At 39.4% G+C, this 19,086-nt stretch overlaps 1 protein-coding gene across 1 annotated transcript in view; it reads left to right on the top strand.

The window, feature by feature from the left end:
* The first annotated feature begins 3,347 nt into the window (after positions 1 to 3,347).
* Positions 3,348 to 19,086, top strand: part of TULP2 (TUB like protein 2) — a 44,132-nt gene continuing 28,393 nt past the window's right edge. The window contains exons 1-5 of the mRNA XM_032236903.1: positions 3,348 to 3,464; positions 3,824 to 3,870; positions 10,983 to 11,018; positions 14,748 to 14,799; positions 16,179 to 16,335. Coding sequence (XP_032092794.1) covers positions 10,987 to 11,018; positions 14,748 to 14,799; positions 16,179 to 16,335 — 241 coding nt within the window. The 5' untranslated portion in view covers positions 3,348 to 3,464; positions 3,824 to 3,870; positions 10,983 to 10,986. The remainder of the gene's footprint in view (positions 3,465 to 3,823; positions 3,871 to 10,982; positions 11,019 to 14,747; positions 14,800 to 16,178; positions 16,336 to 19,086) is intronic.

Raw genomic sequence — 19,086 nt, 5'->3', positions numbered from 1 at the left:
TGAACTTGAACTGATCTATTCCCTGAAGGATTTTAAAAAACAGCAAAGGCTGCTTTGCAAAAATATATTGGCAAATACGTTTTTAGGATTATAGGATAACAAAGTGCAATGGCCATGCTCCATTGGGAAGATGATATTAGCATGTCAAAAAGGCTGAAATCTCCAGATAAGGTAAGTTAATGAAAGGGGGAAAAAGAAATACTTGTTTTTCTATTTAAGTTCAAGTACATATGGGACACTACGTAAAAGACTTATGTAGAAACAATGACTACTGTGTTCACAAAATGTACTAAGATATGTTTTTTTAAGCATAATTTCTTGAATAAGCCTAGTAGTTGATTTCACACATAACATCAAGTCATAAGCTCAGTTTACGAACCATAGTGAGTTTTCACGTTACACTGACAAAGGATAGGACATGATGTTAAGGCACAAGGTGAATTTAACTGATAACCATTTGTAAAGTTATGAGTAAGATTAAGAAAGTAGCTAGATACACTTTCTTTTTTTACTTATTCATTTCTAGAATTTGATTAAATTCTAATCAAATTAAATTGAAGAGCTCAGCAGTCGGACTGACAAAAATATGTACTTACATGGCACAGTGTGAAACATAGAAAATCTAAATGAAGAATCTAAGTCATTAGTAGTTATGCTAGATTTTTAAAAAGTGTTAAATAAATGAACTGAAACTACATTGATCATCTTAGACCTAAGGGAAATTGACATATTCAGAGATGACATGCTTCTGAATATCACATTTTAGAGTTCAACAACAAGAAAAAAACAAGGATTTTAAGTCTATGTTTCGGAGCCTCTTTAGAGATACTGATTGGGACAGAATTATGAAGTTATAGTCCAATCCAACAATACAACTGTAATGTAAATAAAGGGAAAATATTCCTCTTGATGAAATATGGTTGAATAAATAGACTACCAGCTTACGATAATTGGATACAAAACTTTAAATGATCAGAGACTTTCATATTAAAGCTTCTTTCAGACAAGCTTGGCTTCTTGTCATATCATAGAAACATATTGTTTTAGTGGCCATGAAATGTGTTGCCATTGCTATCTTCTGAGATGTTTGTTCAACGTCTTATTGGTGTATGTCACTCTGGGATTTCATGGTGGGTGTCCCATCCAAGTATTAATAAGCCATTTTTGAAAGTTTTTTTTTAATTGGACAGGTTTAGAACAACATTTATTGTGATTAAATCACTGTTTTCCAAACCAGTCAAACTTGGCAACATTTTAGTTGTGTGGAGTTCACTTCTAAGATTCCTGGCTAGGGAATGGTAGGTTAGAGAATTCTGGGAATTGAAGTCCACATTTAAAATTGCCAAGGTTGAGAAACACCGGTTTAAACAGTGAAGCCAAAGACAATCTTTCCCAAACTGTGCTCTGCAACTCTGAAATTCATGGGGATTATGAGAATTTAAAGTACAGTAATAGATAAAGAAAGCTGATGATATAAAGACGTTCATGTCAGCATTTCCTGAACATTTAATATTGGGTATGAATGTGCATACAACTGGTATGGACTTTTGCCATCAACTCATCAAATTGACACCAAGCTGGTAGGAATAGCCAATACTCTAGGCTCAAGATACAGAAGGACAGACTTGAACACTGGGCCCTATCTAACAAAATGAAATTCAGTGTAGAGAAAAGTAAGGTTTTACATTTAGGCAAGAAAAAACAAATGCATAGGTACAGAATAGGTAGTACTTGGCTCAACAGTAATAACTGAAAGAAGGATATGGAATCCTAGTGGGCAATCACTGCCGTCTCTGAAGCCCTTTCCACACTCCATGCATTTATATGGCTTCTCCCCTGTGTGGATCCTTTGATGGGTAATAAGGTGAGCCTTTCGGCTAAGGCCCTTTCCACACTCCATGCTGCAGCTGCCAAAAAAGCTAACAGGGGGATATAATCAAGATCATGTGAAGTGTTAATACTACTTTATAAGGTCTTGGTAAGACCACACTTGGAATATTGCATCCAGTTTTGGTTGCCATGATATAAAAAGATGTTCAGATTCTAGAAAGAGTACAGAGAAGAGCAACACAGTTAACGATTAGACTGGAGGCTAAAACATATGAAGAACAGTTGTAGGAATTGGGTATGTCTACTTTAATGAAAAGAAGGACTAGGGGTGACATGATAGCAGTGTTCCAATATCTCGGGAGTTGCCACAAAGAAAAGGGTGTCAAGCTATTCTCCAAAGCTCCTGAAGGCAGTATAAGGAGCAACAGATGGAAATTAATCGAGAACCAACTTAGAACTAAGGAGAAATTTTCTGACAGTTAAAACAATTGGAACAACTTGCCTCCAGAAGTTGTGGATGCTCCAACATTGGAGGTTTTTAAGAAGAGATTGAACAGCCATTTGAGTAGGGGGCTAAACTAGAAGACCTCCAAGGTTCCCTCCAACTGTATTATTCTGTTATTTTGCCAAAATAGTCAGTCATATTTAGAGCATCCTCTAAAGGAGATGCTGAATTAGGTCAGCTATAGAGCTGGGGAGGAAGTCTGAAAACTGAATGGAAATTCTTTGTAGGAGCAGAATTCTTGTCACAGAAGAGGCCCCTGTTTTTTCAGGAATTCCTCCCTTCCATTGCAGCCAGCTAGATTTCTTGACCCAGCATGTAGTATTTTCCCAAGTCTGCAAAAACTTCTATAGAAAAAACAAACTAGGCTATTGAGTTGTGCCAGCCTGGCTGTGTAAAAATTCAATCTGAATCCAAACCACTGAATTGCCAATTATGCAAAGCTGCTTATATCTGTATCATGATGCTTAACAACTGTATGATGCTTTGAGTTCACACATGCTCATTTGCACATAATTTCTACATCTGGTTGTGTGTGCAAATTAAATCCCTTTTTGGGCCTCAATACTCTTATGCACCTTCATAGAGAAAGGCAATTAATATGCTCACATGTAGGTGACTGAACATATGCCTGCAATTGTTTTCCCCCACTATTTGCATAAGTAAGATCTTTTGCACAACCAGGGATATTAATTATCTAAATAAAATGTACCCACGTGGATTTCTGAAGCTAATCACTCACTTACCCACTTTCTCTCTTACTTTTAAGAATATTCAAACAGGGTGTAGAGAAACATGTGCCTACCGGCAGAGCCTACAGTACACCTTTATATATGCAAACTTCAAAGTCTCCATAAAGAAGACTCTAAGGCAGCCACAAGACCTGGAGACTTAAGACAGACAAAGCTGATTAAGCAAGAGAGAATGCGGTGCCGGTTTTGGTGGGAGAGGAGGAGGAGGGACCATCCACTGCCCTCCCACTGAGCCAGCTGCAATTTGAAGGCAACGTCAGAACTGAGAGAGAGAAAGAAGGGAAGGGAGAGAAAGAGGGGGGAAAATGGGAGGGAGGGCAGGATCTAACTTCGAGATTTGAGATTTGAGAACTGGGATTACTGGATACTATAGAACGAGGGTAAGTAAAAAGGGAGCCTGACTTTTTCTGGGATTGGATATCATTCTGTTGTGTGATCAGTTAGCTTTGTTTGCATTCCATAGCAAACTCTGGAATACAAATGTTTGAAACATGTTTTTAGTGTGCGTCAAAAGTGGCTGAGCACAGAAGCAATAATGGATTCTGGAGCTTTGTAACACAGGAACAAAAAAGAAAGAGAATTAAGAAAGGACTTCTTGCTCCAAAGAGGAGTGGAGTTCAGTGATTTAGAACAGAGGCACTTTCGGAGTCAGAGTTCAAATTGCTGGGCCATACTTAAAGGTGCAAGAAAACTATTTTGCAAAATATTCTTAAATATCTTTCTTTTCCCCCACTTTCAGTTGCAGTTGGAGCCTATTTTAGTGCAGTCATCTCCGAGACACAAGTTGTAAGTTACAGAGAACATTCTTTCCATATATGTGTGTGTGTGTGAGTGTGTGCCTCTGAGATTTTATTCATGTTAATCTCTAATGCCCTGTCCATCTTGGGATAACCACAGATGCCTAAAGTGGACAGCACTGCTATTACCAAACCTTCATGCGTTTAATCCACACTCTTAGTCTTCCGAGGTCATGTTTTTTTAAAGACTACTAACGACAAAATTGGTTGCGCTGTTGCGAAGTCTGCCATCTAAGACCGAAATGGGCAGATTTCAGACATGTAGAATCTGCTGAGCTTTTTACTCAAATCCTGAGATTTATAAGTAGAATCAGAAAAGAAACCTCTGATTCAGGCAAAGGGATTCACAGCACAGAAAGAATAGGGAGGGCACTTTGGAGCACAGCAGAATTCCAGTCTAGTTTTTATCAATCCAATCTTTATAGTTATTAAGGGTATTTTTATTGGCAATCTCATTTAGGAGGAGCGAAACCTCTTTTATTGTTATTTTTAGACACTGGAGATTAAAAACTTTCATAACCTTCTGGATATGTATGTATGTATGTATACATACATATACATACATACATACATACATACACACACACAAACACAGACATACAGAAGATATATATTCACAATATATAGAAGATATATAGAGAAGATATACACACACACACACACACACACACACACACACACACAATATATATATATATACACACTATAAATACACACACACAATAGATAGATGATAGATAAATAGATAAATGCAGTATGGGTAGACATATAGGGATTACAGGGTCATAAAAAGGGAGTTTTTAAAATATATATGAATGAAGTAGGCTGTTGATTCTTCAAGCTTCAGTGTGAACTATACTGCATTTGTAGTGATTCTCCAAGACCGGAGATAACTTATTGACTATTATCAACAATACAATCCTAGGTTTTTCCAAGTCGGTATAGTGGGACCATTGCCTGCGATGTTGTTGAGCTCTTGATACAATTTTCCTGTGAGGCAAAATATTCCTCCTCACTTCTTAATATATTTAGTCCTCTGAAACAGTGTTTCTCAACCTGGACAACTTTAAGATATATGGGCTTCTCAAGCATGGCTGGCTGGGGAATTCTGGGAGTTGAAATTCACACATCTTAAAGTTGCTGAAGTTAGAAGGATGCCCTTAGTTGGTGCCAGAATAACAGGGAAACCGAGAATAAGTTGAGGCGCTGGTGGAGAGAAGATGAAGGAAATGTCAAGGGTCACAATGACAAAGTGTTGCCAGAGCATGTTTGTGCAGCAGCTGGATGCCTGTGGGGGAAAGCCTATATGCAGTATTAACGGTACTAAGCTTGATAAACCAAGCCTGACACAGCATAAGGTACCTTCGTAAATCTTTCTAACATCTATAGTCAGAGATCTAATGTGATTGCTGAGGATAAAAACTAGGTCTTAGGAAGAGTTAAGTTAGGAAAAGCACTGGAGCAAAAAGTAATTGCCTTTTCCTCTACTTTCCCACACCAACTCACTATTTATCCACAAGAAAAAAATGTCACAATTTTATGCTTTTCTCTATCCTGAATTCTTTTATTCATCATGAAAAGGTCTTTTTCACTATTAGCCTTAGCTTCCAGCTTTCTGCAATTGTTAATACTGAATTAGGTAGAAATAGCCTGAAATCTTAAACCACTAAATTCTTTCTTTTTTAAAAAGGGTCAGTTGAGTTCCCTGATTGTTTGTTTTTTTTTAAAGAAAATGACTATCATATTGGCAATCCCATTGCCTCTCCAAAGTGTTTGAAGTACATTCTTCCAAGCCAACCCATATGAGAGGTGGGACTGATTAATGATTTTAGGATTTGCAGTTCAGTTTATTTTTCTTCTTTATGGATTTTTGCTATGCATTTCAAACCTATTTAAATTGAAAATGTTTGCTAGTTAGAAGAAATACTAATAATAATTAATGATACATTACAAATTAGAATTATTTCTATCTCTGGAAGCTACTATTTAAGAGTTCCTGCAAACCTTTTGTATTGAATTACAATAAAAAGGAAGTATTTAGAGCTATTTTGGAGAACCCTTCCCTTGTAATTTATAATAAGAAATGTGAAGGAGAAATGGAATGAAATTCATTTTTTATAGATTACAAATCCCATCAAACTAAGTACATAGTAAAAAATGTAATGCAGGGAACTGTCAGAGTCTCTTATAATGTTGTAGATTGGGATGATAATAAAGGTTCCCCTATTTTACAATTTATGTTAACTCTCTAAAGGGATGCCCAACCTTGGCAACTTTAAAACTCTCGAATTTCCCAGCCAGGGAAGTTGCCAAGATTAGACACCCATGCTCTAAACAAAACAAAAGAAAGAAAGACGAGCGAATTAATTGCTCAAGATAAGTGAGCACTGGGCAACAATAGTCAACCTTGTAAAAGTTTTGGTTTCCAGCTCCTACAATCCCTTAATAATTATCAAAGTTGCTGGTGTTGGTGGGAACTGAAGTCTTCAGTGACGTTATTTTATACAGAATTAATTGGTATCCATCTGTAGATCTCAGCCACATTCTGGGACAGCTGCTAAATTAATGAGAAAGGATTAAAGCTCTCCTGAGTCCCGTCCCCCCCAAATGATTAGATTCAATGATTCATTCTCCCTGCTTCACAAAACTCCTCAAAATCTCTTATGGCAGTCTTTCTGGGCCAAAAATATTCTCCAGGATTCACTTATGCTAGGATCCTGGTTCATTTAGTAATATATACCTAGAGCTTATAAAGTCATCTTAAGTAAAGGAACAGATATTATATACAAGAACATCTGTTAGAATCCTCCCACAGTTGAAATCCTTCTGTAAAGATTTGTTCTAGCAACATCTTAGCTTCAAAATTAATCTGAACAGGAGTTACATTGCCTTTTTCAGGAATTGCTGTGATAGATTTTAGTGGACTGTAAAAACTTGATTAATGTTTGAACTTCTGCTTTGAGCATTATCAACCAACAAATCAAATTTGAATAAAGGGAATATCTGGTTTATCACTACGCAGGAATTTTCATGGTGGAAATTAAAAGGGTGAATATGTCAATTTTCACAACTTCTTCACTTCACTGGATTTCTGTTGGATTGTTCAATTTCTATTAATCTGAAGCTGATTTTCTTTTGGGCCACCTAAATAACTTCAATTAACTCTCTTAGCTCCAAAAATTATAGAGAAGAGGCAGATCTAAGGAGAAACATGTATGAATATATATGTACTAGCTGAATACCCATGCTCTGCTATGAAACTATTTGATTGGACTTGATAAATGGGCACATAGCTTGAAAATAAATGAGTAGTTATGATAGGCCTCTCCTATCTCTTCTCTCCCTCAGATTTGCCCCACAGAGGTCTTTCCTATCTTATCCCTTTCTTTCCCTCAGTTTAACTCCTTAGCATCAGAGCATTTTTCAGGTGGAGAGCAGAATATCTAACTCTTTAGCACCAGAGCCTTAAAAATTCTATAAGAAATACTAATGATCTGATTGTCATTTTGAAAAATCCTTTCTTAGTGAGCAGCTAGAGGCCAAGAGGAACATACAGGTGAAACTCGAAAAATTAGAATATTGTGCAAAAGTTCATTTATTTCAGTAATGCAACTTAAAAGGTGAAACTAATATATGAGATAGACTCTTTACATGCAAAACAAGATAGTTCAAGCCGTGATTTGTCATAATTGTGATGATTATGGCTTCAGCTCATGAAAACCCCACACCCACAATCTCAGAAAATTAGAATATTACATGCAATCAATAAAACAAGGATTGTACATAGAACAATATAGGATCTCTGAAAAGTATAAACATGCATATGTACTCAGTACTTGGTTTGGGCCCCTTTTGCAGTAATTACTGCCTCAATGCGGCTTGGCATGGAAGCTATCAGCCTGTGGCACTGCTGAGGTGTTATGGAAGGATGCTTCAATAGGGGCCTTCAGCTCTTCTGCATTGTTCGGTCTCATGTCTCTCATCTTTCTCTTAGCAATGCCCCATAGATTCTTTATGGGGTTCAGGTCAGGTGAGTTTGCTGGCCAATCAAGCACAGTAATCCCTCGGTCATTGAACCAGGTTTTGGTGCTTTTGGCAGTGTGGGCAGGTGCCAAGTCCTGCTGGAAAATGAAGTCAGCATCCCCATAAAGCTCATCTCTGGAAGGAAGCATGAAGTGCTCCAAAATCTCCTGGTAGATGGCTGCGTTGACCCTGGACTTAATGAAGCACAGTGGACCAACACTAGCAGATGACATGGCTCCCCAAATCAACACAACTGTAGAAACTTCACACTGGACTTCAAGTATCTTGCAGTGTGTGCCTCTCCATTCTTCCTCCATACTCTGGGTCCTTTGTTTCCAAATGAGATGCAAAAGTTGCTCTCATCAGAAAAGAGGACTTTGGACCACTGAGCAACAGACCAGGTCTGTTTTTCTTTAGCCCAGGTAAGACGCTTCTGATGTTGTTTGTTGTTTAGGAGCGGCTTGACAAGAGGAATAGCAGGTGTTATGGCTTAATTAGCTGATTAGAGTGGGACACTTTGAGCCTAGAATATTGCACCTTTTCACAATATTCTAATTTTCTGAGATTGTAGATTTGGGGTTTTTCATGAGCTGTAAGCCATAATCATCACAATTATGACAAATCATGGCTTGAACTATCTTGCATGTAATGAGTCTATCTCATATATTCGTTTCACCTTTTAAGTTGCATTACTGAAATAAATGAACTTTTGCATGATATTCTAATTTTTTCGAGTTTCACCTGTATGTGCCAAATTTCAAATTTGTAGGCTTTACGGTTCTGGAGATTTTGTGAAGATGCATGAGTGGTATTTCACTTTTATATAGAGAGAGAGATAAGGGAAATTCAAAATACATTTGGAGACATGGTAAAAACAATGTGAAACTAATGAGAACAGAACAGCAATTCTTCGATCTCTGTTCAGTGTTTGGATTGGGCTGCTAATAATTACTCCTGCTACTAATTTCTCTCCTGTGCCTTTGAGTTCATCTTGACTCCTGGCAACTGCCTAGATGTGTCCCTGTAGTTTCCTTGGCAATATTTTCAAAAGTGAGTTGCTATTTCCTTCTTCCTAGGGCTGAGCCTGAGAGAGAGGGACTGGCCCCAAAGTCTCCCAGCCTAAGCTTGGTATGTTTAACCACACACCAAAACTCACACTCTGCAGTAAACTGGACTGCAAAATACCAGATGATCCTCTCTGGCAAAAGAGAGTTAAAGGAATTTCCCACATATTATCAAGCTTTTGGCAGCTAATTCTACAGAAAGCAAGATCTTTCCAGGGTGCCTTTTCACATTATGCAATTAAAAGTTACCAAATTTTCACTAATGGGAATACTTTCACTTTTATTGCGCTCTCTCTCCCTCCCTCGCTCTCCCTCTCCCTCCCTCTCACCCCTCTTATAAAATATAAAGAAAAATAGAAATAGGAAAGTAGGGGAAGAAGACAGAGAGTGGAAAAGAAAGTGTGAGATATAAGGGAAAAAAGAAAAAAAAGGCATTGACTTCTGACTCATTTTAGCACAGTACAAGTTAAAAACATTCCAGCCTCACCTTTTTGTTTTTACACAGTACAACATATAACTAGCCATTTCTATAATCACAAATCTTATCTAATTGACAAAACCGAAGTCAAAGTTTCATTTCTTTTTTTCACGAGCACAAAATCCAGAAGTGATATCCAACTGAAAAATGTATTTAAATACTCCTCTTCGAATAACATGAATCAATTTAACCATTCCTGCTTTATCTTCCTTGCTATGGAAATAGTACGTATTTCTTTTTGCACCTAATAGTCCTAATTGGATGGGAGGGAAGAGGAAAATAGATAGTTGGGGATTTATCCAAAACAAAAAGTTCTTCTGTGGGAACCCGGGACATTTCAACAGATGGCTGGAAGGAGGAGGAGGAGGAGGAGTAGAGTAACCAAGCAACCAGCCAGCAGCTCTAGTGGACCTTGTGACGGATGACTTGTGGGAAAGGGGGAACTTTCAGTTTTCACTGGGTGAAAACCACAGAAGCTTTCAGACTTGGTTTTTACCAGTTGTGCCAATGTGATGTATCCAATAAATTGTTCTTTGAAGAATCCACCTGCTTCAGAGTTCTGCTTTCTATGGGTGTATTATTTGGAACACTGACGTTAATAATCTTTGTGAACTATCACCATTTTTTATTAGCAAAATTCACTATATTCTTTCAAATTCTTTGATCTTACAAAGAAAAATGCTCTTTTTTTAAAATCCTTTTTTAAAATGCTGAACTTTTCTTTAAACACATTCTCTCTCTTGACTTATAAAGAAAGGCATACAAACTTTTTACTGATGGCCTTCGTGGGATGTACAGGTAATCCTTGATTTACAACCACAACTGAGCCCCAAATTTCTTCTACTAAGCAAGACAGTTATTGTGAGTTTTTCCCCGTTTTATGATGTTTCTTGCCACAGTTTTAAGGGAATCACTGCAATTGTTAAGTTAGTAATACTGTTGTTAAGTGAATCTGGCTTTCCTATTGACTTGGCTTCTCAGAAAGTCACAAAAGGTTATCACATGATCTTGGGACTCTGCAACATGTCAGTTGCCAAGCGTTTGAATTTTAATCCAAGTGACTATGAGGATGCTGCAATGGTGATGTAAAAAAAAAGAGAGTCATAAGTCACTTTTTTCAGTGCCATTGTAACTGAGTGGTCCTTAAACGTATGGTTGTAAGTCGAGAACTACCTGTACTTTTAAATGATGAGCAAAGGGAAAAAAACTCAAGGTCACAATCTTAGCAGCTAAGCTTAGTCTTTTTACATGCATGAAATGAATCTCCCAGGCTCTGAACATAATGTTACACATTACATTGTTATCATCTAGTGGTCTGTAGGATTTCTGCATCCCAAATGTAATAATATAGACCTATGCTTACATTAGTATAACGTGGAGCCTTATAGGTGTGGCCTGCTCGAAAAAGGAGCAATGGATATTTGTGATTAAAAATAGAGGAATCTAGTAATTTATTTCACTAGGAGCTGATTTAGCATTCAAAAAGCCTTTTTAATATTCATGATTTGATTTTTTTGTACTGGTTTCTCCCCCCAGCATCATGGAATCCTCAACTGCATCTTCACCTGGAAGGTAAGAAAGATAATAACAAGGACATGGTGGGAATGGATGTTTAAATTTGTTGATGGTAGCAGAGTCTAACCCTGTCATACACTGTGTATACAAAAGCAAATGATGTAATGGGCAGCAAAGTGTTAGGGTTTTTTCTAACCTTTTGGTGCTGTTTTAGTGCCCAGATTTTTTCAGACTGCATTTGATAGGCCTACTCAGCCTTTGTATTAAGTTAGCCCTTTTTAACAACCACTTGTTCAGTGACTGTTTGAACTTACAAACAAGTGGCACAACTGTTTCTTAAAGTTCCAGCACTCCCAGGATCACGTGGTGCCTACCATCTGCCTATCCAGATAGTAGACAACTGGCCCCCGATTTCTGATTATCACAGCATTCTGTGATCATATGATTGCAATTTGTGATCTTCCCTGCTGGCTTCCCACAAGCAAAGCCAATGGGGAAGATGGCAGGAAATCAGAAGTGGCCATCATGTGAGGTGGTTGCATAATGACTTAGGATGATTGACTTAGTGGTAACTGGTAACTTCTAGAACTACCTTTGATAAGCAGCATGCTCCTATGACATTGCATTTTACAACAGCATCATGTAGTAATGGAAATACTAGTCCTGATTACCATTGTTAAGCAAGGACTATCCATACTTAATATTTTGGGAAAGAATGCCTAGGTGGGTGATGTCATACCTATGAGAAAAGCTGAGATTTTGCATTGGAAAGTTCTTTGTGAAAGATTGAGTCTTTATTTTTAAACAGATAGTCTTATTTTAGCATCAGTTTTCTTTCTTTTTTTCCTGTCCACCTTGTAACCAACTCAAAATGTAAAGGACAAATTTCCCATTTGCTTTTTCTCAGAAGACTATCTGATTGGCTGGCCCTTGTATCAGATATGAATCTACTACCCACTCAGAACAGTTTTCAAATAGTAATGTGCCATTAAAAACAAAGAATTGGAAATAATACTGAAAACCCAATGGGATTGCCAGTATGATGATTGGCATGGGAAGTAATTAAAAAAAGATCCATTCTGATCTGGAGTCTGGAATTTGCATCCATGTGGGAACAATGGTAGGCCAGTGGATGAATGCTCAAAATGAAAACTCCACTTTTTTCTAGTACATCAGTAAGTAGCTACAGTAACTACTAAGTAACTACTTTAAACAGTTAAAGGGGTAAGATGGGTCTCATATACTGTGTATATTACATTTCTATATCTCCTCTCTAAGCAATGTTTCTCAATCTTGGCAAATTTAAGACATGTGGACTTCAATTCCCAGAATTCCCCAGCTGGCAAGCTGCTGGGGGAATTCTGGGAGTTGAAGTCCACACATCGTGAAATGCCAACATTGAGAAATATTGCTCTTAAGAATTTAAAGATTGAGTGATTCCACCTTCCTGGATTTTATCCTCAAAATAACTTTGTGAGGCAAACTTGCCCTCAAACCATGTAGAGAACAACATGACTAGACAGGTTTTTCCCAAAGATCAAGAAATAGAATTTGGAAAGGCCTCCTTCACCATCATAGAGCCGCAACTAAAAAGTCTCTGCTCTTCCCAGGAATAGTGGAAACTTCTTTGGAAGATGGAAGTTCATGCAGGAAAAGATAATAACAGAATGCCAACTATTTTTGCTTTGGTTGGATTTAATTTTAACATACACCATTTATGAGAGTATTAAAATCATATGCCACTGTCTTGATATCTCTGCATTTATGTGCTTCATGGCATAAGGTATTTTTATCTGGGGAACTGCCTCTTTTTGTTGTTTCTGTCCTTCTGTTGAGATCAAGCAGAGTGGGTCCCAGGTCTCCTTGATTTGAGTTTCTTCTGGTGTCTTCTTTGTCACGGTGCCTGCCTGTACAATGATTCCTCTGAGAAATCAACATGGCTCCCACTCTGATGACAGTTGAAAAGCAAATCTGTTTATTCTCCCAGGCTTTGGGACAAGGAAATGGTTGAGTTTCTGTTAATTTAGATTTTTTTAAAAAAATTATATGTCTTTTTTTACTTTTTAATTATAAGTTGACCAAAGTTTTTGGGGCTCAGGAAGCCTATAGACTGAATGAACAAACAAACAAACAAACAGTCTCCACATAAAATAATTTTACTCTCTGCCCTCTACTTTAGTTAATATTGTGACATTAGAAGCTCACATTAACTTATTGTACTTTTAATCTAAACATAATATCACAACCTGGTCTAGCGTTCTAGTTCAGTGAAGCTTTAGGATGGGACATCTCATTATTTTTGTTCTTTCTATAGTAGTTGCCTTCTGCTTTGGGAGTTTCTTGGTACTTTATATGTATTTTGATTTTATACTAGTTTGACTGTCAAAAGGTCTTTTGAGGCCTGAACGTTTGTGGCGGTTCTAAGGGGAAAGAAAGAATGGCAATTTAGGTATGCAATACTGTAGAGAAAAGGTTGCCTCTGTCTTTTAAAACCATATCTCTGAGAAGGGAGTGGTCCTTGAAAGTGGCTTCTATGTATTTATTTAACGTATGGCATCAGCAGAGGTCATGCAATCACTGATATGAAAATATAGTTTAAATAAAGTGTCAGCAAGTATGTGTGTGTGAGCGATAGATAGATAGATAGATAGATAGATAGATAGATAAAGAGAGATAGAGATATAATACCGTTTCCCCAAAAATAAGACCTATTCAAAAATGACATGTTTTACGTGTGTGCCTAATATAAGCCCTACCCCCAAATAAGTCCTACTTAAGAGCCTGTGCAGCCAGAGCCACGGCCACAAGGAGAGGCAGGGAGTGATGGAGTTGCCCCATGCGCCCCGCACTGGTTACCTCAGGGCCCCCGCAACCAGGCATCCATGTCCCAACACCTGCAGCACATGGTTCCCAGTGCCACCATTGCAGTGGTGACACTGGGAGCCATGTGCTGCAGGAGCCGACATGGCCACCGGTCCACTTCTTCTGCTTGCTTGTGGCTGCAACAGAGCAGAAGACCAAGCAGTGTGTGGGTGGCAGGTGTTCGGGTGTGGATGATCTGGCCATGGGGGCCTTTAGGTAAGCTGGTGCGGGTCAGGTGGGGCAGCTCCACACCCTCTGCTCTCTCTGTGGCTGCAGTACTTGGTCTCCTGCTCTATTGCGGCCTTGAGGAAGCAGAAGTGGGCTGGCAGCCATATGGGGTCCTCCGGGATTGGGTCATGAGAGCCACTGCCACAAGGCGAGGCAGATGTTGGGGCATGGGGACCCTGAGGTAAAGCGCTGCAGGGTGTGTGGGGCAGCTTTTCTTCCCCACTTTGTGGCAGCGGCACTAACTTGCCACATGGCCTCCTACCCTGCCATGAGCAAGAAGTGGGCCTCCCATATATGGGGAAAAAGTAACACACACCCCAAAAATATGCCCTAGTCCTGATTTTGGAGCCCAAAAGTAAATAAGACCCAGACTTATTTTTGGGGAAACATGACTTAACTAATGAGTATTGGGTGGGGAGAACATTGGATGAGAAGGATGTCTGAATACAAAAATTATTTTTCCAACCTACTCCTGGATGGCCTTTGAAGCTTTTGTGAGGTCACAGAGTCCTTTAATGCCATGGCATTCAGAATCTTTGGGAAGCATGTAATCCTGGGGGGCCTACCTGTCAGTGGATGGGGCTGCCCTGGAGCTGGCAGAGTGGTGCCACATCTCAATATGTACCATATTCTGTATCGATGCCTCCGTGCTTTCCCCAGTTCACCTTTTAATACTGGCACCTCTTTTCCTTCTAGCAATGGCAGTGGTGAGGCAGCATTGATCCGGAAGCAGAAACTGGAATTCCAGGTATTTTGGTAGGAAAAGACTTTTCTGAGACAAATTATGTGGTGGTATTGGGCTGAGAAGAAATGGCTTTTGGTGTGGAGAAACGCTAAAAGCAGTGTGGAACAATGGTCACGTCTGGTATGTTACATTGTCTAAAGAAAAACTACTGGTAAAATACAGAACTCTTAACTGTGCTTGTCCTTCTATCATGTTGCTTGGAGTAGTGTTTAAAAATCATTCTTCTCTGTGTGTGAAAAAGTTTGTTGCCTGATTTTTGGGCTCCCACCTTGTAAATGTGCTCCTACTCAAAGATTCTGGGTTCTTTTGAGAGGAAAAGTGATATACAAATAACATGAATTATATGAACACCACCACCATAATAAAAACAATGCCACCTTACCACATCAGTAAGGAACAGTAGTTCAGAGCTAGGAAGTGAGAGAGACCCATTCTCAACCAGGTGAACTGAGATACATCCCTGTAAAATATAACTGAGCCCTTTGTGTATGTTCAGCTTTTATTTTATTTTAAAATTAAACCTACATTATACTTATTTGTGGCAATACCAAAAGAAGAATAAGAATAAGAGGAGGAGGAGAACAAGGAGAAGAAGAAGAGGAGGAAGAGGAGGAGGAGGAGGAGGAGGAGGACGAGGACGAGGACGAGAAGGACGAGGGGGGGGAGAAGAGAAAGAAAAAAAAGAAAGTCAGAAAGAAAGAAAATGCAAGTCATAGTACATTTGCTCCCTGGCTAAAAACATTTGTGTGTCTGATCAGAAATCAATCCTAAAAAGTTGAAAGTACGTTGCATTTATTTATTTAATTTATATGTTGCCTCACTATCCAAAACAACTATGGACGGCTAAGTATGGATGTACAGTAGACTTCTGCAACTAAGATATAATTCTGTTAACACATTTTAAATATCTTAATTAATGTGATATTTGTTTTTTATATTTTGCATGACATTCTTTTCCCCTTTGCATTAAAATTTCTTTTTGTTGACAAAATGGCAATTTCCTATGGGATGATAGGCTGCTCAGGAAGGGAGCCATTTTGGTCTAGTGGTTAAGGTATCAGACTAGAAACCAGGAGACTGTGAGTTCTAGTTTTGCCTTCGGCATGAAAGGCCATGACGTCACTCTCTCTCAGCCCATGATGTCAGGCTTGGACAACAAGTGGGTCAGTCAATCCCTGTCATAGCCAATGGACCAAACTCACTTGGTTCAAAAAATGAGACTCTGCACTTCCAGAATAATACTAGTGAAATAAAAATAAATGGAATGCTGATCTGTCACTGTATGTCAAAATAGATATTTGAAAATGAATTATGTGTGCATCTTTGTAGGTAAGTAGATGCTAACTTTTCCTTACTTACAATCTCTCTGAATTCCTTTTCAGCGCCGTATCATTGAAAAGAAGCAACGCCGAAAGCGCCAGGAGCCACTTATGGTTCAGGCCAATACAGACACCAAAGTGAAGGGGTGCCGGGGGAGGCAGAAAACCGAGGAACGCATCCCACTCATGGAGTCTTGCAGTGAACACAGCCTGGGAAATAGTGAGTATCCTTGTTCTTTCCAATCTTCCCTTCTTACAGAGCTGCTAACATCTCTTTCATTGGGCACAGCTTGGTCAACTTGATTTACTCATATCTGCAGATTTGCAGGTAGGTAATTTGTGCTTTCTGAATAATAAGATCACTGTTACTCATTTGTTACTCCCAAATTGGCATATATGTAACTTATATCACAAATTAGCCATTCTCTTTCCTCTTTTGCCACTTAAATTGTTTGTTTTGAGAAGAAGAGCTAAACAGTTGACAGATTGGATGCATTTCAACAATAAACTGAATTAAAGAAAAAGTGAAGAAGGAACAACAGCAAAATGCATGTTATGAAACAGTGATTATTTTCAAGACTAAGATTTTGGTTTTGACATCCTTTGGATATTTTCTTTTAATTAAAAATTAAGTTATTTTTGATAATTTGTTACTTTTGGCTGGGGAATTCTGGAAGTTGGTCCACACTTCTTAATGTTGCCAAAGTTGAGAAGTGTTGGTCTATTGTAGCCAAAAAATCAGAAGGAATCTAGTAGCATCCTTTCTGACTAGCACGTTTTATTAAAAGCTACAGTTTTGTTAGCTGCAGTTCACTTCATTCAGATCTTGGAGTACTTCTGATGTAGGACTAAAATTGGGATTTCCTCCCGTCCCCACATTCCAATTAAATCCTAAACTAGTGAAATCATCCAATGCATCGGATGATGTAAACAGCAGTTCATGAAAGCTTATGCCCTAAAATAAAACGTGTTAGTCAGAAAAAGTATTAGCAAACTCCTCCTGGCTTTTAAAGGGAAAAACAGTAAGAATGCCAAAACTACAAGGAGACAAGTTTGTAAAAGTGCTTTGGATGCGGTACAGCCAAGACCTGATTAAAAGGGTAAAAAGAGTTACTGGGTGTAAAACTGGAAATTGTAGTGCAGTTTTTTTCCCCTGGCAAAGGCTATGCAGACCAGATTTTTGCTTTGCAATAGATCATTGTGAAATGAAAAATATGATTGAATGTGAAAAAAGGGATGATTATATATTGATTTAAAGGAAGTATCTGACAAAATTAATATGCTTCAATATATTAGATATTTTACACAAATATTGAGCTGAAGGTTGGTAGTTGATTTTTGCACTCTGGAGGCTTCAGGGAAGCTCATGAAGCCTCCAGAGGGTCCCCGGTGGGGCGGGGGAGGCTCTTTTCGCTTTCCCCAGGCTCCTATAAAGTCCCTGGAGCCTGGGGAGGGTGAAAATGGCTTTAAAAAAGGGTGAACTCAGCTGGCCAGCGCCCATGCGCGCTGGCCAGCTGACAGGGCAGCGCCTCATGTGCCCTGATAAATGGCTCCATGTGCCACCTGTGGCACGCGTGCCATAGGTTCACCATCACTGCCCTAGAGGAAAGGAAAGCTCTAATTAAGGAGTACAGAATCTGCTATAAGTGTTGTGACTCTACAGACCACATAGCCAAAACATGCTCAGCCAAGGTGCGATGTCACCTCTGCAAGAGTGTCAACCACCCAAGCGCCCTACATCTAAATTCTGAGATAACGCATCGCCCAACGGCTCACCCCCCCTCCACACAAGGAGGCTCCACACGATGCCGAAACGCACTCCGAAACTACCACAGATGTAAGCATCAGATGCCCCTCAGTATGTGGTGGTTCTTCAACACCTCGCACATGCCACAAAATCTGCCTAGCCAAAGTCTACCCTGCCACTCACCCAGAAAAAGTCTTGAAGATGTACATAATCCTAAATGGGCAAAGCACCAGATCATTAGCGAGGTCAGCATTCTTCAATCTTTTCAACGTCCAAAGTGAAGAGACGGAATTTACTATTTTAGGGTGCACTGAATCCCAGTGCATGGTGGGAAGGGAAATCAACAGATTCTGCATAGAAGCGTTAGAAGGGAGTGCACAGTTCCCACTGCCGTCATTACTAGAATGGGATGGTCTACCAGATGATCGCAGTCAGATTGTGACACCAGAGTTAGCAAACAACATACCTCACCTGAGACACATGGCTAATCACTTTCCTGCCCTAGACCCTGAAGCCAAAATCCTGCTCTTGTTGGGAATGGATGCCCCTGATGCTTTCGCTTGCCATGGAATGGTCAGAGGCCCAAAAGGTTCCCCACTCACCCTCAAGACAGAACTCGGATGGGCCATTGTAGGAACGGTTTGTGGCGATCAGCTGCAGGTCTCAACCCAAGTGAATGTCTTCACAACTTCCACTCTCATTAATGGGAGAACATCCCACTTGAAACCATTTCATGAACATTTGACGACCTCATTGATCAAGCCAGTTTTAGGAGCAACAGTGTTCCAGACCAGCAAAGTAGACAATGATTTGGCCTTGTAGATAGAGGACAGAGAATTCCTAAAGCTCATGGACAAGGAGTTTCAACTGCTACCAAGAGTTGGGTGACTCCACTACCCTTTTGCATACCAAGGCAACGGCTTCCAAACAACCATGAGCAAGCTCTCTTTCGCCTCTTCAGTCTGAGACCACTCATGAATAAGAAGCCTGCAATGAAAGCTCATTTAGTAGAGTTCATGAACAAGATGGTCCAGAATGGACATGCAGAACTTGCTCCACCTCTGAGAAATGGTGAAGAATGCTGGTACCTGCCATTCTTTGGAGTGTACCACCCACAGAAGCCAGGTCAGATCCGAGTAGTCTTCGATGCCAGCACGCAATTCCAAAGCCTCTCTCTGAACAAAGTCCTGCTCACAGGACCTGACCTCACCAACAGTCTGCTTG

This window comes from Thamnophis elegans, chromosome Z (genome assembly GCF_009769535.1).
Source record: "Thamnophis elegans isolate rThaEle1 chromosome Z, rThaEle1.pri, whole genome shotgun sequence".
NCBI lineage: Eukaryota > Metazoa > Chordata > Lepidosauria > Squamata > Colubridae > Thamnophis > Thamnophis elegans.
This window is presented reverse-complemented; position numbering and strand designations above follow the sequence as displayed.